The sequence below is a fragment of the Pieris rapae genome, chromosome 14 (genome assembly GCF_905147795.1).
Source record: "Pieris rapae chromosome 14, ilPieRapa1.1, whole genome shotgun sequence".
Taxonomy (NCBI): domain Eukaryota; kingdom Metazoa; phylum Arthropoda; class Insecta; order Lepidoptera; family Pieridae; genus Pieris; species Pieris rapae.
The window spans coordinates 5,232,407-5,254,926 of NC_059522.1; the positions used below are offsets into that span (position 1 = coordinate 5,232,407).

At 31.3% G+C, this 22,520-nt stretch overlaps 4 protein-coding genes across 7 annotated transcripts; 2 read left to right on the plus strand and 2 right to left on the minus strand.

Moving 5' to 3' along the window:
• The first annotated feature begins 758 nt into the window (after window positions 1-758).
• LOC110993017 (DNA repair protein RAD51 homolog 3) lies at window positions 759-3,420 on the plus strand. The gene is made up of 7 exons (XM_022259072.2): window positions 759-932; window positions 1,010-1,140; window positions 1,364-1,470; window positions 1,576-1,742; window positions 2,214-2,342; window positions 2,505-2,696; window positions 2,897-3,420. Exons 1-7 carry the CDS (start codon window positions 888-890, stop codon window positions 2,930-2,932), a joined length of 807 nt encoding a protein of 268 aa, XP_022114764.2. The 5' UTR covers window positions 759-887; the 3' UTR covers window positions 2,933-3,420.
• On the minus strand, window positions 3,324-13,727 carry LOC110993016 (annexin B9). Of its 4 annotated transcripts, none has more exons than XM_022259071.2 (8): window positions 13,590-13,727; window positions 13,324-13,365; window positions 11,550-11,726; window positions 9,614-9,818; window positions 6,946-7,175; window positions 6,410-6,506; window positions 5,315-5,496; window positions 3,324-3,541 (listed from the first exon to the last, which is right to left on the minus strand). In XM_022259071.2, exons 2-8 carry the CDS (start codon window positions 13,351-13,353, stop codon window positions 3,491-3,493), a joined length of 972 nt encoding a protein of 323 aa, XP_022114763.1. In that variant the 5' UTR covers window positions 13,354-13,365; window positions 13,590-13,727; the 3' UTR covers window positions 3,324-3,490. The 4 variants fall into 4 exon arrangements, with proteins under 4 accessions (XP_022114763.1, XP_022114762.1, XP_022114761.1 ...); XM_022259070.2 differs by having other exon boundaries at window positions 3,324-3,670; XM_022259069.2 differs by having other exon boundaries at window positions 3,324-3,928.
• Window positions 13,728-15,101: 1,374 nt separating this feature from the next.
• On the minus strand, window positions 15,102-20,473 carry LOC110993021 (protein Pixie). Its single transcript, XM_022259078.2, has 12 exons — window positions 20,341-20,473; window positions 19,904-20,118; window positions 19,563-19,778; window positions 19,264-19,471; window positions 18,679-18,865; window positions 18,349-18,470; window positions 18,100-18,200; window positions 17,786-17,963; window positions 16,841-16,962; window positions 16,171-16,367; window positions 15,663-15,897; window positions 15,102-15,262 (listed from the first exon to the last, which is right to left on the minus strand). Exons 2-12 carry the CDS (start codon window positions 20,114-20,116, stop codon window positions 15,215-15,217), a joined length of 1,827 nt encoding a protein of 608 aa, XP_022114770.1. The 5' UTR covers window positions 20,117-20,118; window positions 20,341-20,473; the 3' UTR covers window positions 15,102-15,214.
• A 335-nt stretch (window positions 20,474-20,808) lies between these two features.
• On the plus strand, window positions 20,809-22,314 carry LOC110993024 (copper homeostasis protein CutC). The gene is made up of 3 exons (XM_022259082.2): window positions 20,809-21,014; window positions 21,294-21,496; window positions 21,732-22,314. Exons 1-3 carry the CDS (start codon window positions 20,972-20,974, stop codon window positions 22,299-22,301), a joined length of 816 nt encoding a protein of 271 aa, XP_022114774.1. The 5' UTR covers window positions 20,809-20,971; the 3' UTR covers window positions 22,302-22,314.
• The last annotated feature ends 206 nt before the right edge of the window (window positions 22,315-22,520 follow it).

Sequence of the window (22,520 nt, forward strand, 5' to 3'; positions counted from 1 at the left end):
TTTGCAGATAGGCATTTTTTAATTTGGTTAAGCTCAGAGGGAGATATCATAAGAATTAGTTCCGATCTAGCTTGTCTGTCACCTTCTGTTTCTGCTGCACTTGGATCTTTACTCAAAGGAGTTTCAATGTATTTCCATAATTTGTTTCTTACTAAGACTGCTTCAGCTTGTATTACCCATGTATCATAGTTTTCTTTTGTAAGAGGATCTATTCTTGCGACCGACATTTTGTGTTTCGCTTTTTCTTTTTTTTTTTCTTTATGAACCACGCTCTGCTACCATGTAAAGTTTTTAAACAGGTCGACTCGAAAGATAGATCAGTTTAATAAAGCTTTTATTTAATTATAGGGAAATACATTACTTTTCTGTAAGACATATTTTTTAAATCTACATGACAACTTTACTACATTTTTCTTATAATAGGTTTGTTGCCATGGCAACTTCTTTTATGCCAGTATATACATACTTCACCAGTATATTATACATACTTCACAACTTAGCCTATTCAATTCATACAAACAAACAAAAAATTAAACCTTTCCTCTTTATAATATTAGTATAGATAAAAGCAAAGAGTAACATAAGTATAGGGAAAAGTCATTCAACAGTCAGTTCCTTTTGTTACATTGTTCTGAATTCTACTTGGTCTGTGGCACAATAAATAGATACTATTGGTTAGTCAAAAATAAACAATAGAGATTCTTGTTTCAATTTTTCTATGCCACTACGAGTCTGTCCCTATCACCCGCCAATCAACATACTTTTAAACTTATATAGTATTATAGATAATATTAGTTGTTTTAAGTATTACTATTGACTTCTATTTTGTTATTATAATTTGGACACTAATAATTTAATTTTTTTCACATGTATATAAACTAATTATAATGACCCCTCAGTTTAAAATACTAAACGCAACTGAATTTTGGCAAGTAAGTAGCAATCCATGTATTGCCTTTCTTAAAGTAAAATTAGTTAATAATATGTATAATACCACTTACTTTTTTAGAAAGAAAACAGTTTTCCTGCAATACCTACGTTTAGTCAAAGTCTTGATAATGTACTTGGAAATAAAGGAATCCAAGTGGGATCTATAACAGAACTATTAGGTCTTTCAGGCACAGGAAAAACTCAATTATGGTCAGTATTCAATGTAAACAATGTAAAACTTATGTATTTCTCTATATTTTCAAAATTATTGAGACTTATTTTTTGATAAAATGCCTGTTGACTTACTACTAAATCATGCATTACTAAAGGCATAATCTCATATTATTTAATGACTGATATAAGTTCCTAAATCAATATGTTATTTTTTTTATAGGTCTTTCTGAACTTTATAATTTAAAAACTTATTATGTAGCTTACAGCTTTGTGCATCGGTTCAAATACCAACAGAGCTGGGCGGTTTGGATGCTGAAGCCCTTTATATTGACACCAACACTAATTTTACTGTAAATAGATTTAAAGGTGATAAAACTCTTTTTTTTCTTATTTGACAAGAAAATCTCTAACAATAGCACTCAATATAATTTTGTGGTATAGTGAACAAGAAATACATATTTTACATTTCAGAAATACTGTCAGCAAGTATGGAGAAATGTAGAAATATATTAAATACTCCAAAAAATAACTGTGAAAGTGATAATTTGAAGAGATTGCACTATGTGAATGCATTTGGCCTGGAAAAATTTTGCAGTTTGATATACACTTTACCACAATTAGTCACTGAGAGACCAAATGTAAGTTTTTTGGAATACTAACATTTGGTACTACTGCAAATAAAAAAGTTTTATGAATTGCAGTTTAGATTTTTGGTGCATGTAACATTGGTCTTTTGAACTTTGGATTAATGAGTGTTAAAAAAAACTGAAAAATAAGATCAATTTATACTTGTTGGAGGCAATTACGCATCAGACTTATAAACTTGTGACAATGTATGTTATCTAATTAAAGGGTATGAAACCGAATCAATCTGGAAATACTTGTCAGATTATCAAATGCCAAACAAAGGTAAGTTTGGCATTCAATAGTTTTCTTACTAATGTTTTACATATGTTTAGGGTAGAATTACTAGTAAGAGAATTGACCATTGGCTGCTAAACTCATCAACATTAGCCAAGACATAATATAACTATTAAGCGACAACACTCAACTGTATTACTAGTTGTTAACACCTTTTAGTTTTCCATAATTATATTTGTTTATTATAGGTGCGGTTAATCATAATAGATTCAATAACATTCCCATTCAAAGATGGTATTACACTCAAACAGCGAACTGGTGTCTTATTTAGACTATCCGCAGTGTTGCAAAAGATTTCTGTAGAAAACCAAATTGCAGTAAGTAAATTTCCTTAGAACATAATCCATAATACAACCTGTTACAATGGTTAAAGTCTGAAGTTCCAAATTTGTCCACCTTTAGCAGTGGGCTATATATTTATATTATAGCTTTACCTTTAAGTAGTATTTTTCTATGTTAAAATTTTTTCATATTTTTAGATAGTAATAACAAACGAAATGAGCACTCGAATAGGTTTGTCAACTGGTTCTCTAGTTGGGGCATTCGGTGATGCGTGGGCGCATAGATGTAATAAGCGGGTTTTGCTATCAGCGCCTAAACCTTTAGAAAATGAGCGATTTGCAGCATTAGTGAAGAGTAATAACTCACCAGAGGCAGCTGGAAAATTTCAGGTAAATATTTTCTGAAAAGCTTTATCTATTCATGATTGATTAGTAATTATTTTCTTCCAGGAAAATAAATTAACTATCATAGCTAATTTATAGTACTTATAGTAATGAAATCATAATATTTAACAAATTAAAAATGTGTATCAAATTTGTTTCCAAATTGATTTTAAGTACTACTTTTTAGGAAATAATTCTTGTTGCAGATCACGATTGAGGGTATTAGAGATACTAATGGATAAGTGGAACGAACGAAACAAAGAATTATAATTACATATATTTTTGAATTCTCCATTTTGAAGCACACATGCAGTTGGCTTTCCCGATGTTAAGTAATACCGCCGACCACTCAATGTTAGAGGGCTTGCGAGCGCAGTGCCGGCCTTTTAATAATTGGTACGCTCATTTCTTAAAGAACCCTAAGTCGAATGATTTCGAAAATACTTCGATGAGCAGTTGGTTCCAGATAGTAGTGGCATGCAACAAAAACTGACTTAAAAAACGCACGTATCTGGAATGACGGACGTCGAGTCGATTCAGGAGGAATTTCATTATCTGCCCTGACGTCCCATGATGAAACTTTGCTGCAAGTATTAGCTGAATTCGGAAGGGCTAGACCCTAAATAAAACTACTTTTACAACATACATAGTTTTATTTGAATGAATCGGTATATTAAAATACATCATAAACAAAACTACAGCACCAATAAATATCTCATTTTCACAAAAATATCAAGCAAATATATCTTTAACATCAACATTAAGGCAGTTTCATACTGAAATTAGATCTCTTTTTTTTCTTATGAGACAAGAGTGAGTAACACGCGTTTGTAGTCCCCTTTAGTATCATCCTGCAAAATATTACATTATTCTAACGATTTATAAAACATGCAAAAACATTAGATTTTTTAAATAAAATTTTGCAGGATTTAGGCACAAAGTGTGACTAGCACATTCCTGAAGTCACCAGTTAGGTCTTCCTGCAATATTAAAAAAAATGCTATACTACAGCAAAATAAGTAGAAACTGGCCCATAATTTCTATAGACAAACACGTGCATTCGAATTTAAAGATTACAATACAAAATATATTATTTATATCTTAAAATGCAATGTACCAAAATAACAAGGGTACTATCACAAAATCGAGCTTAACGGGGTTATGACGCTCGGTATGTAAGGGATGTCTTAGTAACACATAGTTGATAAGAGCAGACCAAGCGGACCTCCTATGTCCTCCTGAAAAATTCACAACTACTTGTAAAAACAAGCTACAAGCCTCAATCCCAAGCCCGTGCACGATACTAAGCTGTTACTACTACTGTGACTTGTGCTAAGTAAACATAGATAGTGAAGAAGCAAAATATACAGATCTTTGAGAAATTTACACCCGACTTGACATTTGTCTATGGTGAATTTGTTTAGCCTAATGTAACCTAACAATTGACGAACATAAAGTGGTTTGCGTATGCGTTGACAGTCCTTTATTCAATAAGGGTCAGTAAGGCCTTCTTGTAATCTCCGGATGTGTCACCCTGTAAGCAAAATGTATGGGAATACTTAGGGGTTTATTCGCATGTTGACACAAACCAAACTTTTTAACTTATAATTTGTTATTTGGTGTACAGGGGTCAATTGAATTACCCTTTTTATAAGGCAATTTATTCTTAAGCAATAGAAGCGATTATTCATGCGGTTTTTTTTGGTATATTTGAAATTATTGTAACTGCCACATATAAAAATATATTGGAGGGTCTTCTAACATTCTAACTTAATAATTTGGTAGATGCAAATATTTTTTTTTACTGAAGTATATTTATATACTACGTTTTCGATTTATCGATACTTATTTACAATCATTATACAAGTCTGTTATATACAATTTGGACGATAACAAAAATTGTTAATCACGTTCATTTTCTGCAGTCGTGGATATAATATAGATCTGTATATATTTTTCTCATACAAAAGACGTAAAATGATGATCTATGGAAATAACAAGCAAAGATGATGAAGAATGTCTTAGAATTTTTGGTAATTAGTTTAAAGATAAATACATGCTAATATACATATTTTGCTATAGAAAATATGGGTCAGATTCTCATATTTAACATGCTGTTGAATGGGGTTATTTTACGACACAATAATTAGAATGTTAAAGAGCAATAAAATGCAACTAAGCAAATACCACAAAAGATAATCAAAATGAACAAAAGTTATTTTAATTTTCTTTTGTGCAATATATTGTCATTTAATAAGCGATTTTCATTATTACATGCACTGTTGCCGTCTATAATCGATGAAATGCATGGCCACATTAAAAACATTTAATTAATTATTTTTAAGTGGCATGATATGTATAAGTTTATATTGCGTTATGTTATTGAACTGAACAATGACGAATCCACTCGTATTTTTAAATCACGCCTGTAGGACTAATGATTCCGCGTATTCAAGAAATACTTTTTACTATAATTTTTTACCTCCTTTTGTCTTCCGCCATGTTTTTGTTTACACTTAAAGCGTGACTGTGATTTATACAACACTTTGCCATTGTTCATTTAATGATATCGCTTATTTAATGACTAAAATATAGATGTTACATAAAACATTTAAAAATCTTACCGCAATCCAGTCTTCCAAGGGCTTTTCGTATTTTTCAAGGAATGCCTGTTTGATGTCTCCAAGGTCGATTTCAGACCGGCTGACCACAATTCTAATAAGAGTCTTGTCGTTTGTTCCCATCCCCTTCATGGAGTAGTATAAACGTTCAGCAAAGAAGCCTACTTTGCTCTTCACGCACTTAACTGTAATATTATTTGGTTGATTTTAAAACTTTGCATAGTGTAGTATTATTAACAACTAACATTAAAATAATAAAAAAAATGAGTTAAATCGATACTAGACCAGTACCAACAGCCTATCACACAAATTTTTCCTGGAACAGTCGCTTACGCCCACTACAGGTAAGGTTCAAAGTCCAAACTTAGTGCTAAATACTAAATCATTAACATTCACTAACAGTTTTAACACACTTAGCGCATTATCTCGGCTTTGAGCCTTTCCTTAAAACTTGCGCCACACGTACAATTATTATCGTTTCTTTGTCGACATATTCTTTATAATTTAATTTCCGACAAAACATTTTTCATTATGATTCAGGTTTTAAAGACAGGCGAAAATATGATCACGGTAGATTCCAAGGTCGTGTGACTCGCTATTGTGCGTATAGCCTTCACGTAACTTAATAGGTAAGTATGATTCAGACAATACTTGTGCAGAGAAATAACTAACAAAACAAATTGTGTGACGACCCCGGGTAGACAAGTTTCTATTTTAATACATTCATAATTTTTCTTTTACTGTACGGTTTTGAGCGCACGGCCGTTAATAATCCAACTGTTAACCTAGCCCTTGTCTGCGCTAAGTGCAATGTGTTTTTTTAATCAAATTTATTAAACCAAGTACTGTTCATTTGAAAAAAAATGCTGTACTTTAATATATATGAAATTTAATTTTTAACTTTAATATAATGAAAAAAACAATCGCGGAATTATTCTTTTATATGCTGAAATCAAGGCAGACAATTTACTATATACATACATAGCGAATGTGACAGATGCACAGATTTAAATAAATCAGTCTATAGACAAGCGTCGTAAGTTGTGCAATATAATAATTTTGTAGTATTCATTGTTTATATTGCTCCTTCAAACTTACCAATAGCGAGCATTCCCTTTTCTACACTTCCAGAGAATTCCTTTTTGATAGTCTCCTCGATGTCTTTGCCAGAGAGCGCTTCATACTCAGCGAAGATCTGGAATGAAATAACCGTTTAATCAAATGATTAGTATTGAGCCGCTTTATTAGGAAATTGCGAATGGAATATTATGTATCACCGGAAACAAAGTTTTCCTATTCAAGTCATATTATTAACTTGTTTTAAAGCATAAACACTTTGTTATAATCGTATTAACAGATAATGAAAAAAGATTTGACTTATAACCTTTATGAACATTGCATAAATTGTTCGCAGTTTTTATCAAAATTATGATCTACAAGGTAATTGAAAAACAGCTATGAAATAAAATATTAAAACTATTATTATTAAAGTGCTCTTTGGTCTTTAAAAAGTATTTTAAATACAGCAAAACCTATTTTTTTAATTTTCCTAATGAAGTGGTTCCCTCAAAGAAAAACCCATGTTTTATAAATAATATTCAAATAAAAGTAATTATGTCAAATAATTAACAAACCTGTCTCAATTGCTGGTAAGAGCGTGTAATAAGGATTGAGTTAAAGACTGACTCATCAGTTCCCCACTGGCCTTCACCGGCAGCGGCCAGTGCTTCCGCGTCAGCTTTAGCTGAACCTTCATCAACGCCTTGGTTCTCGTCACGGTTGGCCATGCACAGAGACACGCAGAGGCGTTTAAAGTGGCCAGAAGTGTCGCCTTTGAGGTCAGACTCTAAGCTCTTGCCGTATACTGCGGAGATCAAATATATCACAATAAGATTGTAAGTCTAGGTATTAGGTCTGACACGTTGTACACGCAGAATTTTTAAAGGTATGAGTTGAATTATTAAGATCCTCTCTAAGTTTCAGACAGTTTTATTTGATTTCTGATGAGGACGCTTAAGTAGGTATATATTTTTTGAGTTGGTGCTTGTAGAAGTGGGCACAAACGTGTGTCAGTCCTAAAAATTAATCTATGTCTAATCTGTGACAATATTATAATTCAGTCGTTAAATGTGCTTTATCTGTGGAAAGTAGACTAAACAATAACTAGGTGCAAAAATTAATTGGTTCATATGTGTCGCTAATTACTAAACGGCGTCAAAAATTGCATATTGTTGAAGTGATTTATTTGTGACATGATACGTGATTATTCATGAGTAGTTACAGGGCAAGAATACTAGGAATCAAAGACATTTGCTCCATTTGTGTCGACCACAGAACAAGTTGAATACCTCAGTCATTGACTTATTGTTAACAATTTGCTGGGAATCTAACAAAGAGCGACCAACTTCGAATAGTTCTTTCAATATCGGTAGCGCTGATACATCTTGGAATTACGTGGTGCTAAAAATCAGTATTCTTGCTGTTTAAACACACAAGACTAAGACTCCAATACAAGGTTTTGAACAGAATGTAATAATGAAACAACATTGCTGAAGCTCTGGTCCAATAACAAACATGTCTTTGGTGTAACATATTCAATGGTTCAATTAACAAAGGCTCTACAAACTGTGAATAATAATGAAGGTTCGGTTTGTGACCTAATAATTCACGGCCATATTGAGGGAAATCAACACTAGTTTGTATAGATAAGGATTTTGTTATGAATAAAAAGATTTATGTCGAAAGAGGACCATATGAGTATGTACTGAACTATAGCTTCATATATAGACGTGAAAGGGGCACCAGTGTCGAAACACAGTTATGAAATAAATGTATATTTGACTTTGATATGAATTAATAGCCCCATTGAGACACGCAACTATACGTTGATCGTTGCAACGAGGCGATAAATTTCTTAAGTTACTATACAATACGTATGTACTTAATACCCTTTTAGTATCAATTATAAACAAACTTGCCATTATATACTCGGATTTACTTAAGGGCTTTTTGGGCTGCAGCCAAGGGCCCCGTGGATACTAAAGAGCAAGTGGGCCTTGCTCTTTAGTCCCACTTAAAACTAACTAAAAAAAACCATTTTTTCCCCGATTTTTAATAAAGGCATTATTACCAGGGGCTTTCTCGTAATTGTCCAGTGCCCCACAAATTCTCGATCCGCCCCTACTCTATATGAAGTATTTGTTTTAAGAGTGAGTGATGATACGATATTGTTTATCTATATACCAAAGATCCTTGACATCTATGTACACTAGTCTAGAAGCTAGTTCTAGGTACAAGCAAAGGTTTAAAGTTACTTATTATAATTATGCTGGAATTCATTCTAAGCTGTAAATCTACACGGTTTCAACATACTAATAACATAATACGAGAAAAATATTTTAATGAGGTATTTTGATAAAAGTTTCGCATGAACTGTTTTAGATTGCAACTATCGCATGCCGCAAGCTAATAATGGTCAACAGTGATGTTTATCATTACTCTTACTAATTATAAAAAATATTGTTTTAGGATAAAATTACAAACGTAATAAAAAATACTTAGTGCCTCTGTGATTCAATTATTTTTGCAATGCGTTCTATATTTAAAAATACTGGAAGTTGGAATTCAGTTCTAACCTACATACATATTGAGGCTTACTTACTACTGCTTAAGAAATCGGGGAATCATGCTAGTTCGTCATTCACGATAACCTAAAGGTAACTAATAATACCTAACTTTGTTATCGCTTAAAATTATTCCACTTGTTTCCAACTTAAATTAAAATCGATAGCTGTAAACAAAAATAACGCTCGCATAAAATAACTTACATGTTTCATTTAAGTTTTTTTCACTTGTTTTTTAGTTTTTTGCATTTCATTTCGATTAACTCACTGTCTACGAAAATAATTAAAGGAAGTAGGCCGTGGCGAAATACGGCTCAAACTATAGCTTCATAAATAGGCTAATAAAGAATAATGTTATAATATATTCTTTCGTAAATTGAAGACTGACGACTTTTTTGACTTGGCCTCTGATTTCTGATGAGTTTTATTTATTGGGATGTATGTGTTGTTTCGTTTAGTTGTCGTCGAATTTTAGTTTAAAGACGTTTGAGTTTCCTCACGATGTTTCCCAGTTAAGTTTCAGTATTTATTGCACACATGCAAAGAAAAATCCATTGGTATATAGCCGAATTCGAAGCTCATATTATATATCTTTTATTTTGCCGAGCGGCCTTTCATGTTTCTTGGACAAGGCTGGACAACCAACACAGTCTTTCTTAATCTTAATACTAGTACTTACATTGTTCATAAAATGCAGAAATAGTACGAATGCCGTAGTTGGAGAGTGTGCAGAGAATTTCGATGATGGCTTCCTCATCAGTACCAATTCCCGCGACGGCATCGTGTAACTCCTTGGCGTAAAAGTGGGGCAGAGGTGTCATCAGAGCAATGATCACATTCTCCAAGTTGCCACTGAGCTCGCTCTTGAGTTCGCTGATAAGGTCCTATATAAGCATTTATAAAAATGAGTCATATAAAGCTTTTGATGCCAAATATTATTTTTAATTACTTAAAAAAAAAATATATATATATTTTGTATGACGACTCAATTGAAATTATACAACGTCTGAGGTAAATGCTGCAGTATAGTAGTAGTAATAGAGTTTTCAAAAACTTATATTATTAGCGTCTGACGCCGGAAGCAAAATATGTACCGAACTTTGAACCAAAAGCCTAAATGTATAAGGTTAGATATTCCTTAACGCGTATTTAGTTCGACGAACCACAAGTTATTAAAATTAGGAACCAGTCGGAAGGATCCTTGAAGGTCAGTTCATTTTAATCGTCGGACGCAACGTATCGAATACATTTATTCATGCATTGGAATGCACCTGCATTGGTGAATCACGTCACCATTGGCATTATTACTACAATTAAAAAGTAATGAATTAATTTCATAGAAATAAAACTAAGCAATTATACATTTTCATTGGTCTTAGCTGAAATCTGTACATTTTGCATTACGTTATATTTCGTCGATTTAATGAACTCATTAAATGTGCTGTAATAATCGATAAATCTAACTAGATTGTTCACTATTTCAGCCGATTTGTCGAGTATTCATTTATTATTTACTAGCGAACCCGTTGCCGTCTTAACTATGAAGATTGATTTCGAATTGGTACAATTAATAAAAAAATAATTCAGAAATACTTTGTTTATTGTTCTAATGCTTTATGGTATACAACATTCTTTGTTTCATCTGGCGCATTTATAAAATAGTTTTGTTGGTATTCGATACGGGAACAGGCGACATATTATAACTGGCCATGTGAAAACCATGTATTTTGCTCTTGAGATTTATTTTTCGACATGCAAATGCTAATTCTTTGAACTTTTAATATTAGACATGATTGCTCTGAACTAACTCATAAATTAATTATTTTACATGTATTTATCAATATAATAACAAGAACATTCTCCTGACAATAACAAACACAACAAAAAAAGAATTAGCGAAATCGGTCCAGCCGTTCACACAATATATATATAATATAGTACCTAATGCATCCCTATTTCTTAGATGTAAGACTAGAGTCACAAGATCTAGGTTTGTCTGTTATTTAGCAAATATGTCACCTATGCAAATACACGATAAGATATGACATTAATGACATCTAGAAGGCTACAGTGCATGTGTTATCGCACTAAGAAGTATTTTTTCTCAATTTACGCTTATGGTACACACAATTATAATTTATTTTTGGTAATTATTTAAAATATTTTATACTTAAATGAAAGAATTGATTAAACTCCAAATATAACACGAATTAATCAGCTGTGAGATGAAGTCATAAATAGCTATGCAATAACAGGTTAAAACTAACTGGTTAGTCATTATTTTTAATAAAACGCGTTAATCATATTATTATTCTAACACAAGAACACACAGCGTTATTTGAAATAAGATTTTTTTTAATCACAGTAATTATTATTTATTAATAATGCATTCGACGTTATCATCGGGCCGTAACATGTTAAATCTAGTTTCAAGTGCTGTCAAAACATTTAATATGAGGTTTGACAATGCTCACGACATTGTTACTAGAGATATGAATAGGAATACGTATCTTAGAAACCCTACTCACACTACATGTGTGTGATAAAATAAATATTTATTCTTAAGGCCGATTGACGTCGGCAAAATAAAAAATATAAGTAAAAATAGATCTTACCTTTCCATAGTTAGTTTTGAAGGTTTCAGCGATCTCCAAACGTTGGACAATACCACGGCGACAGAGAACGTCAATAATTGCCTTCTCATCTGTGCCGAATCCTTTCATAGCCTTGCGAAGGGTCTCCGCATCAGATGCGGGGTCAAAGGGCTCCGCGGGGTACACCGTTGGGGTGCACTAGAAGGTCAAAGTTAAAAGTGTTCAGATGATTTATGGGTTGGTCTTACCATTAAATTACATTTTTTTTTTAATTTTAGCGCCGTATTTGTCATTTCGTATTTATGTATAATGCAAAACAAAATATGTAAAAGTATGGAACGTAATACACTAAAAAAACATCCTTAATAATTTTACAATAAGCATAACAAAATTAAAAATTAAATAGATATTATGTAACGCAATTTAATCGTTATAAACAATATAATATAACAAAATTGTATCTTTCAATATATAGTCTTAACTCATACACATCTTTTTACATGCAACTATATACTCGTGCAGTTGTAAAAATATTTATTTGATGTAGGATTAATTCATAAATATACTATGTACTAACACGGTAATCGGTCGCCTGCTGGCAATAATAAAATAGTTTTACCTGGTCCTCCGATCTAATATGTGAAAATATAAAAAAAAACACTAGGTATGTACGTAACTAAAATCAATGAGGAAATAAGTTGGCCAGAATCGATACATGCGCAGAAGAATTCGGGAATCCTAATCCAGATTTTTATTATTACTAATTGGAATAGGTACGAGACTATTAATAAAGGTACCTTTAGGCTTTAGTACCAATTCGAAATCTCTAACCTCAAAATTTGGCCAAGTTAAATGCCGAAACATATTTTTATAATCAAAAATATAAATTATATTTTAAGAAGATTACGATTATCATAAATTTTATTAAGCAAAGATAGAAACAGTGCAAGGAAAATCATGCTGTAATATTATATTTCCAACCTTAAATTTTTCCTTATGAGCGATTGGAGGGCAACAACGGTAACATTAGTTAATAGTTTGAGAATATTTATACCAAGGTCCCTTACGTAAAAATTACCTTCTAAGCGTATGAAGGTAGACATCGTTTTACATTACACATGGTCATGGCAAAAACTGTTTGATACGACAGTAATAAATTTGTTTTTAATTAATTATTTTGAAAATGATGATAGGTATTTCTTGATTGGCATGGTATTAGCAGTAACTGAGCAACGGTCAACCGCTGCTAACTTTTTACATGCAATTCAGGTTAAGTAAAGGTAAGCAAATTTAATAGGATTAAAATTCTACTAAACATACCGGTATGTACAAATTTACATTAGTAACAAAATTCTAGAACAATCTAACTATTAGATCGCGTGACTGCATAAGGTAAAAGCTTTTAATAAATACGTCTATGCACTTACTACCTACCCACTTATGTTAACTAATTTGAAAAAAAATTATATCTTCGGTATTATTATTCGGTTTTGTTTAAAATGTTTCTTGATATACATACTAGGTATATAAAGGAAATTAGTCTGTACATACATCGTCACCAACCGGTTTATGCATTATACGAATGTAACTGAGCTTATGAATGAACGAACACTCTTAGCAAATTGAACTAGATCATTTCCGATGATTCAGTTAATTTTCCCACTAAATTTAACATTACGCACTAGTTTACCTATTAGATCTGCTAATAAAACGCTTTCAAGAACAACCTTGCGCCGAAAAGATGACATCATCCTAGAATCGATCGAAACACTCAATTATAAAATGTGATATTTACCTTGTAGGGGTAGTACTGTTGTCCGCTCATAATGGAAAAGTCCTATAACAAACGGAAAATATGTGAAAAACATTTCATATCAAGCACTCGAGTTCTAAAAATATCACACGTCAAACACTGAACCGGCTTTTCGATTTGCAAACAACGCCGGCCGCTACGCAATTTTATCACTATACATATATTAAATGTTGGTAAATCTGATGAATTTTCTGTGCATTTAACTTTACGTTTATATTTTTATTATAATTCTAATTAAATATACATACTTGTTTTTTTATTAGACGACACACCCAAACTACTTAGAAGCGAAATCCGAAATAACTCGTGTTGTAAGAATGGCACTCGGTGAGTCAATGAGGTCGGCCGGTTCCGTGGCGTTTTGTTTCGCCCTCTCACTCACTAACGTATGAACCTTTGGTTAAATTGATTACAATTGTACTTTCCACAATATGTAGCCAAGATAAAATAAATAACGAATTAGTTTCTATCAATTAATATATTTTACATACATATATACAAAATGCCAGTTATCATATAAAAATCTAATTTCAATCTTGAACATAACTTCTGTTAAGTACGTTATGATTTTGTAGTAATATATGTCGATTTCTTTTCGTCGCCTTGATTTATAGTGCGTTTTAATTTAATAGAAACCACACTTTTTATTATAAAAACGTTTATTATTTACTCCTATGTTAGCAATTTACCATACATTTAAAAGCTTTACTTGCAGTTTTCGTTAAGTTTTACATGCACATACACCAAATGTTTCCTATCCCTAGTCCACGTAATCTCCCAATGATGTCATCGAATACGGCGCAGCGCAGCGACCCGCGCCAAACGCTGCTTACAATATAAAAATCTCTATGGTGAAAATATTGTTTTGTGAAATTTGCATTTTTACTATGTAAAATATCTACTTATTTTGACTTATGTTATTAGTAATTATTTTCCTTATTATAACCGTTTACCATATAGGAATTTTGAAATTTTCACTTGTATGCAGCACATGCGGAAAATTCATATTGAAAATTAAATTTATTAATACAACTGGGTCGATTGAAATAGTTTGAAGTTCTATCAAAATTTAATTGCATCATATATTAATTATATAATATAAATATATACACCTACCGCATACTAATTTTTGATATTGTTTAATGTATGTCGAATTTTTCTATTATAGTACGATAGTCATTGATCTTATTCACTAATTCTTAGATCATCAACTACGAGTAATGAATCATGGTGCGTCAACAAGGTCTTGTATGTATAACGAAATAGTAAATATTCTATACGTGTTTTCAACGTAATCTTACAGCAATAAAGTAACCTACCTTTATCCTATTCTGCTATACGAGTATGTAGACGGCTACATTTATCTTGAAAAACAATCAGACATTAAAAAAACAAAAGCACGAGAAACAACTCGAGCGCCGCATCACAACTAATTGGATGAAATTTTAAGACCTTAAAGTAAATCATTAATGCTCTCACTTAAACTAAATAAAAAGGTGGTGGTATTATTATTTAATATTCACATAATAATAACTCGCAATTGACTTCATTTCCAAGCTTTTATTAAATATTAAAATCAAGTCAAGTGACAAAAGTATGAAAATGCTTCATACAAAATAATCTGATACTTTGATTTCTGGTCCAGTACCTAATGAAAACTAAAACTTTTTGTGGTCAGCTTGATTTAATATTGTGTATAATGCATGTTAAAAAAGTACTTTTGTTGATTTTCATATTATTCTGCATAATAAAAAGCATTATTGTATAAAACCGATTTATTACATTAATACATTTAGTTGGAATACACAGATGATGGCTGTTGTGACTATAGCAATAGCTCCAATATACATAAATAACATTTCTTTTAAATTGTTTAGTCTTCCAAGAAGAAATATTGACCAGCTCGCTTTTGTTCAATATCCTGTAAAAAATATTTTTTTTTTACTATTAAATAAGCTCTAATGCGTTATTAGGATTTAGTGTTTGACATACGGAGAAGGCTATAATTGACAAATTTTTTGTGTCTTGCCCACCAATACTTATTAGGGACTACTTGCTACTAGGAACTTAGAAAGAAAATAATACCAAAATAGTAATTGAAAATCATTGTAAGAGATCATATTTTTTCTATAATATGGGAAAAATTCTAAAACATAAGAAATACAATGATATAATTCAGTTGTTACTGTTCAAGTTATATATATGTATATAGATTTTATTAATATAGAATCCTTTAAGTAAGGTAGAGATTATATTACAGTTTGCCCATGCACCAATAATTAAATATATTTTAGGTTCACTTTTATAAATATAAAACTCACCTTAACTGAAGAATGTTTATTAATCCTTGGTCTAAAGTTATTGGGGTCTCTTCTGAATGTAATACCAAGTAGTTCTAAGAACCTGTTCATTCCATTCAATAATGACTGAGGTGCATTGGCTGTCGCATGCTCAGAAGGTACTCCTTCAAATACTATGACTCTGTCTGCTAGATATGTCGCCATAATAAAGTCGTGCTCTACTATGAAACCAGTACGCTTAGCATGTAGGATAAATCTAAAACAATAACAACATAGCTTGAAATTATATCAATTACATTATTCTAATAAATAAAAAACAACATATTATGGCAAATTACTTTTTGAGTTCCCTAAACAAAAATGTTTATATTTCAGTAAAGGCCCATTTTAGAATGTCAGTCAAACTAAAATCTAGGTTAGAGTTGTAAATTCTTATATGAAGTTTGACACATTTAACAGAGCTCGGACAAGATTATGAGTTAAGACATCAATTTCAATATGGACCTAAGAGAACTATTATAAGCTTTACCTCTTAATAACTTTAGCTGCAACTAGACGCTGCTCGGAATCAAGATAGGCAGATGGTTCATCAATAAGGTATACTTCGGCAGGTTTCCCAAGACACAACACGAGAGCAACACGCTGCAATTCACCACCAGAGAGGTTTTGGACTTCTTGATCCATAATTTCTTCGATTTTCATTGGTTTCATTACATCAGTAATAAACTGGAATAAAATTATACATCATAATATATTTCTTGCTTAATTAATAACAAATGAATACTACTAGATTGTAAAGTCAAAATTATAATTAGACTGTGGGTTGACATTTTTAGCCTAATAAGGCTAAACAGCTCAACCCGCTTTCACTACTGAAAAAGAAACTGCTGTTGCGGTCTTTGAATGTATTCCTTATGAATACATTCAGAGACCCATTATATATTTATAAGACAAATTGTAAATAGGGTAATTGCATTTCATACACCTTATAAACTTCTCCAGGATGCTTGGTATTTAAAATATGCACACACTTACTTATAACTGAACAAACCTACAACAACTGATCTTAGTTTTAAAATGAGTAAAGAATGTAATTAAAGTTGTCAGTACTCAGCAAGATATACAATAATTTCTTTTACATAAAATAACTATGAACAACACACTATTACTAATGTATTAATAAACTATATAGTAAATACCTGTGGATGTGTGTAAGCATCTCGTATTTTATCATGGAGCAGATTTCGTACTTGGCCCTGTGACTTAGGAGATATTTTCTGAGGTTTATAGCTTATGTGCAATTGTGGTAACTGATTTGGACCTATGTCAAAACAAAGGTTTTGTTAAATAACAGATTAATTAGTAATAAAAAGAGTGAATCTTTCTCTATTAAAATTTAAAAATAATACATTCATAAAATGTTTATTTTATGATTTCTTAAACGTGTCACATGTGGCTACTCAAGAATTTATCGTATTTTGTAATAATGATTCATGTATAATTACAAAATGTTAATATTATTATGAAAAAGATAACAAAGAATGTTTCGTGTTCTTTACCTTCTGCTGGAATGGATGTCTCAGCATGTTTCAAACATTTTTGAAATACGGGATGAAAAAACAAATCAAATAATTCTGTTCGAGCCATTGCAAACGTTTATAATTATTTTAAATGCATAGAAAGCAGTTTTAGTTAAATCCACCATAACCTATTTGTTTCACAATTTTAATGGAACACAGACACATATTAAATTATCATGACGTAGAATAATTAAAAATAATATTATCTTTCTCCTTTAAATATAATGTAATGATAAAATTAAATTATTTAATTGTTGTAAAATAGCTTTCCCTTTTGCAAAATTCAAAACTGACAGTATACATATTCGACACTGACAATTGACAAATCGACGTATGCCTAGATGACGTAGATAACAGTAGAAAAGTATTGCCAGTTTCATTTACAAAAATACAGTGTATAAAACATATTGGTTTTTAAATTACATATATGTTTTAGAGAAAAATAAAGATAATTCGAAAGTGTTATTTGTTTGCTCGTATTTATATAAATATATTAGAAATATTGAAATTACAATAAACTACTGTTTTAATTGCCCTTTGGAAGTAATTAGTAAATACACATACCTTCATCAGGTTCTAAGTTTCCAGCTAACATTCTAATGAATGTAGTTTTTCCAGTACCATTCTCCCCAAGTAGCACTAAGATTTCGGAATCCGAGAATTCACCTTGGGTCACACTAAGGTGGAAATCCCCCATAGATTTTGTCATTTCTGGGTATTCATAATGATTCATTCTTTTGATCTGTTAACAATATTATATTTCATTTCACTGAGGCAAAATTAACTAGGATATAAAATTCCTAGATATTACAGCTTTCTTCCCAGGGTCAGGGAGAGAGATCAGGTTAGTTTTTAATAAATAAGTTTCATTTACTTACCTCCTCTTCTGTAGCTGATTCAGCTACTTTAAATACAAGAGATTCAGTTCTGAATCTCATGTTTTCAGTGGGCACAAATCCATCCAGGAAAATATTTATACCTACAATAAAAGAATTCATTACATACCCAAAACAATGCGATCTTGATCAGTTTTTGTGTGCACTTTGAAAGTGTGGTTGTTTAGAGCCATGTTTGTTTATCTAATATTATGACAGTAATATTTTGATACTTTTTAAAATATTTATTACCTTCTCTAACTGAAAATGGCATAGTAACTACACCATAAGCACCAGGCACTCCATACAAACAGCAGATGAAATCAGACAGATAATCTAAGACAGACAGGTCATGCTCCACAACTATGATAAATCTGAAAAAAAAAATGTTAAGAAAATTAGTACTTTTCTCCAATCAAGATGGCCATGTTTTTGTATTTGAATAATATTAGTATCTGATGAAATTTACAGTTCTAATAAAAAAGGCTAACCTAGAGGGACAGATAGAATGTGAAAAATGAAATCCCAAAAATAATGAAGTTACATAATAAATAATAAGTAATGCATGATTCTTTAACTCACTTATCAGGATGTATAAGAGATCGAATGGTACGGGCAGCATTCAATCGTTGCTTAACATCCAAGTAGGAGGAGGGCTCATCAAACATGAAAATGTCCCCATTTTGAATGCAAACCATAGCACAGGCAAATCTCTGAAGCTCCCCTCCCGACAGAGCAGCAATTTCACGGTCACGAATGTGTGACAAATCTAAATGAGAAAACAGTTAAATAAATAAATATACAATAGAATATTAATTGGAATATAACTAACAATAACTATTTATTTGTTTTTATTGCAGCTGGTTTGCATTTTAAATACATACAGGCATAAAAAATCATAGGTATGCCTCAGGTATGATATACAAATAAAATGTTCCAATACAGATTTTAGATCATACTTTGCAAAAAAATATAACACTCCTAACACATTTTATATTAGAATAAACATATATTTAAAGCTCAGGACTGTGAAGTTCTGTAACTATATTGTTGTGTTGAGTCTTGGAGTTGATTACTTCACAAATTCCTAATGATAATTTAAATTCAACAATTAGTAATACCTAAATAAAATTTATTTATTATCTTAAAAAAAAATTAAAAGCATACCCAGCATGTCACATATTACTTTCTGGTTTTTCCTTTCATCTTTCTTATCCAATAGGGCTCCTACAGTTCCTTTGACTGCCTTTGGAATTTGGTCCACATATTGTGGTTTAATGAGGGCCTTTAAATCATCTTCTAGGATCTTAGTAAAGTAGTTTTGTAACTCAGATCCACGGAAATGCGATAAGATCTCTTGCCAGTCTGGGGGGTCCTAGAATAAATTGTCAATTCTATAATCAAAGTTTTTAACAGAGAGAAATTTAGAAGACTAATTGATCTATTACAAAATAATAACAACATACCACATATCTACCCAAATTAGGCTTTTGTTTGCCGGCAAGAATCTTCAGAGCAGTTGACTTTCCAATACCATTTTGGCCAACAAGCCCAAGGACTTCACCAGGACGAGGAATTGGAAGTCGATGTAGCTTGAAGGAGTTCTTAGAATAACGGTGAGTAGTATGCTTCTCCAAATTTGATGGAATATTGATTATAGTAATAGCATCAAAGGGACATTTCTGTAAAATAATAAGGATATTAGCTATTGTACTTGCTATCCTTGTTAAATATATTCATTTATTGTCTTTAAATAAATATATAATACCACCATATATTATACACCATAAAATAATGGGTAACTCACCTTGACACAGATACCACAACCTATGCACAGTTCTTCAGATATGGTGCATATTTTATCATTAGGAGTCACTTCAATACACAGCTTTCCCATACGCACGACGGGACAGCTTTTTTTACACTCCTGTCTACATCTTTTAGGTTTACAACGATCAGCATTTACAATGGCAATACGAGTAAGTTTGTCGGTCTCTTCGGTAGCTTTTTTTCGAGACATAACTGTAAAACATTAAAACCTAAAGATACACAACTATGGGAGATCAATTGTAGTACATAGGTAAGAACTTTCTTAAAATATGTGGCACATAGAAATGAAAAATAACCTCCAAAAACATGATAAAATAGATTGGATATTTGACACAATATTTTATGAATTATTTTTGATAAATATTAAATATAAATATTTAAATTTTATTCTTTAAGTTATTATTAAGTAAATACCTAACTAAGTAAAGCGAACGTGGACAAATCTTTGCCTACGTTCGCGTGTCCTTAGATCTGGAAATGTCAAAAGGTAGAATCATGAAGTGGGTTGATTATTTTTAAAATGTAGCAGTCACTGAGCAAGCAATACTGATTACTGACAGTGACAAAATGCCTAAGTTTATTTGAACCATAGCTAAAAAATAATGGGAAGAGCAATCCTTTGATAACGGTTCAGACAATGAAGACAGACAAAAATGGTAGTCGAAATTAATTTTAGAATCATAATAATTCAGTTAAATATAGAAGTGACAACCGATTGAAATATGGTTATTATTATCGTCAATATAATTTTGTATTTTATTATTCATCAATGATGATAACAAGATTCAGAAATGAGGCACACCACCGAAGAAGTCTCTTAAACTCGGTGCTATGAACTAAGAGCTGGTTTTTGTAAATTTTTGTATCCCCAAATATCTAAATTAAATTAAAACTCCCTTCCATTTGTCCCTTGTATTATGTATACGAATTTAACTAATCAACTGTCAGCACTTAATACATTTTATTCTCTGTGGAATTTAATTTTTAAAATTAAATTTAAATTTTTAAATAGACTACTGGTTCAGGTCGTAGGAAGACTAATATTATGTCTATAAATGACACTGTTTCTGGTCCAAATTGTTCTAAAAGTAAGCATACTGAATATTATGTACTTTAAATTAAATTATCATTCTCCATAAAATCAAGAAACAAGGGCGTGGAAAATACATAAAAGAATGACTCAGATATATCAGATATTAAATTATAAAAGTAACTCTTGAAAGTTGGCTTTTGGGGTGACATGGAAATTCGCTTAAATAGAGCTGACTATTCATATAACTACATGTTCCATATAACATTGTATTCGATATGATAGTTTCCTGATTTGATGATTAGACAAAATAATAAAACAAGTTATGTTTTTCCAGAAAAGTTAGAAGTTTGTGTTGACAGCCTAGAGTCTGCAATAAATGCAATAGATGGAGGGGCTGATGAATTAGAAATATGCAGTTCTTTGACAGAAGGTGGCCTCACACCCTCTCTGGGGCTTGTAAATGAAATTATTGAAGTGTTTAAATTTAAAGGAATATGTAGTAATTCTGGAGATAGTCATCAAACAGCAAATCAGCATGTATGTTGTTAACAATGTAACCACTATCAATATTATACATATTAATTGGTCTGCTTTTAGTGGTATGGTTGGTGGACTCAGTTTCTGCACAGACTCATACTCACACTCACATCAATAAAAATTAAAAAACATGAAGTTTTCATTATCTGACTTGAATTACTTACTACTTGCAATAAAGTGCAATCAAATTTTTTGTGAGTTATTGACTTAAACTAAAAGTGTTTATTTATTTCAGGCAAAATTAAACATCATGATTCGTTGTCGAGGTGGTTCTGACTTTTGTTATAATCATATGGAGATGAAGACAATGCTTGCAGATATCAGATATTTTAAGAAAATGCAAATAAATAGATTTGTCTTTGGTGCACTTACAGACAATCAAGAATTAGACATACAAAATTGTTCTCTTATGATATTAGAAGCTTCACCAATACCTGTGACTTTTCATAGAGCTTTTGATTTATGTAACAATCCTTTTGATGCAATGGAAAAAATAATACAACTGGGTTTTGACAGAGTTCTGACTAGTGGCCAAAGAATTACAGCTATTGATAATGATGCACTTAAACTGATAGAGGAACTGAATAAAAAATTTGGCACTGAAATAGAAATTATGCCAGGATCTGGTGTGAATTTAGATAATGTTACAAAGTTTATTGAAATTGGGTGCAAAATAGTGCATAGTTCTTGTAAAGTTAAGAAAAATATTATCAAAGTTAAAAGAGATCTTTGTATGGGATGTAGCAGTGTATATGTGACTGATGGAAGAATAGTGAAGTCTATGGTTGAGAAAATAAATAAATAAATATTTGTAAACACATGGCTTTTCATTAACAAATATTACTGATACTATACTGATACTTTATTTTCCTTAACATTATAAAGTGGCAAGATTTTACTTTCTATTTACAGAAATTACCATTTAACTGATAACAACGATTATTTTACAATTTTAAGCCTTTGATGAGTTCTTACTCATCAAGTCAAAGTAAAATTAATATAAAATTAAAATAAATACTTAAGC

Coding starts and splice junctions, on each gene's coding strand:
- LOC110993017 (XM_022259072.2), top strand. CDS start 888: ATGACCCCTCAGTTTAAAATACTAAACGCAACTGAATTTTGGCAA. Junction 2,343..2,504: donor CTGTAGAAAACCAAATTGCA/GTAAGTAAATTT, acceptor TCATATTTTTAG/ATAGTAATAACAAACGAAAT. Junction 2,697..2,896: donor AGGCAGCTGGAAAATTTCAG/GTAAATATTTTC, acceptor TTCTTGTTGCAG/ATCACGATTGAGGGTATTAG.
- LOC110993016 (XM_022259071.2), bottom strand. CDS start 13,353: ATGAGCGGACAACAGTACTACCCCTACAAG. Junction 7,176..9,613: donor TTCTGCATTTTATGAACAAT/GTAAGTACTAGT, acceptor TGATCTCCGCAG/TATACGGCAAGAGCTTAGAG. Junction 6,507..6,945: donor CTTACCAGCAATTGAGACAG/GTTTGTTAATTA, acceptor ATTTCATTCCAG/ATCTTCGCTGAGTATGAAGC.
- LOC110993024 (XM_022259082.2), top strand. CDS start 20,972: ATGTCTATAAATGACACTGTTTCTGGTCCAAATTGTTCTAAAA. Junction 21,015..21,293: donor TGGTCCAAATTGTTCTAAAA/GTAAGCATACTG, acceptor ATGTTTTTCCAG/AAAAGTTAGAAGTTTGTGTT. Junction 21,497..21,731: donor ATCAAACAGCAAATCAGCAT/GTATGTTGTTAA, acceptor TATTTATTTCAG/GCAAAATTAAACATCATGAT.
- LOC110993021 (XM_022259078.2), bottom strand. CDS start 20,116: ATGTCTCGAAAAAAAGCTACCGAAGAGACCGACAAACTTACTCGTATT. Junction 19,779..19,903: donor GTTGTGGTATCTGTGTCAAG/GTGAGTTACCCA, acceptor ATTATTTTACAG/AAATGTCCCTTTGATGCTAT. Junction 18,471..18,678: donor TCTCTTATACATCCTGATAA/GTGAGTTAAAGA, acceptor TTTTTTTTTCAG/ATTTATCATAGTTGTGGAGC.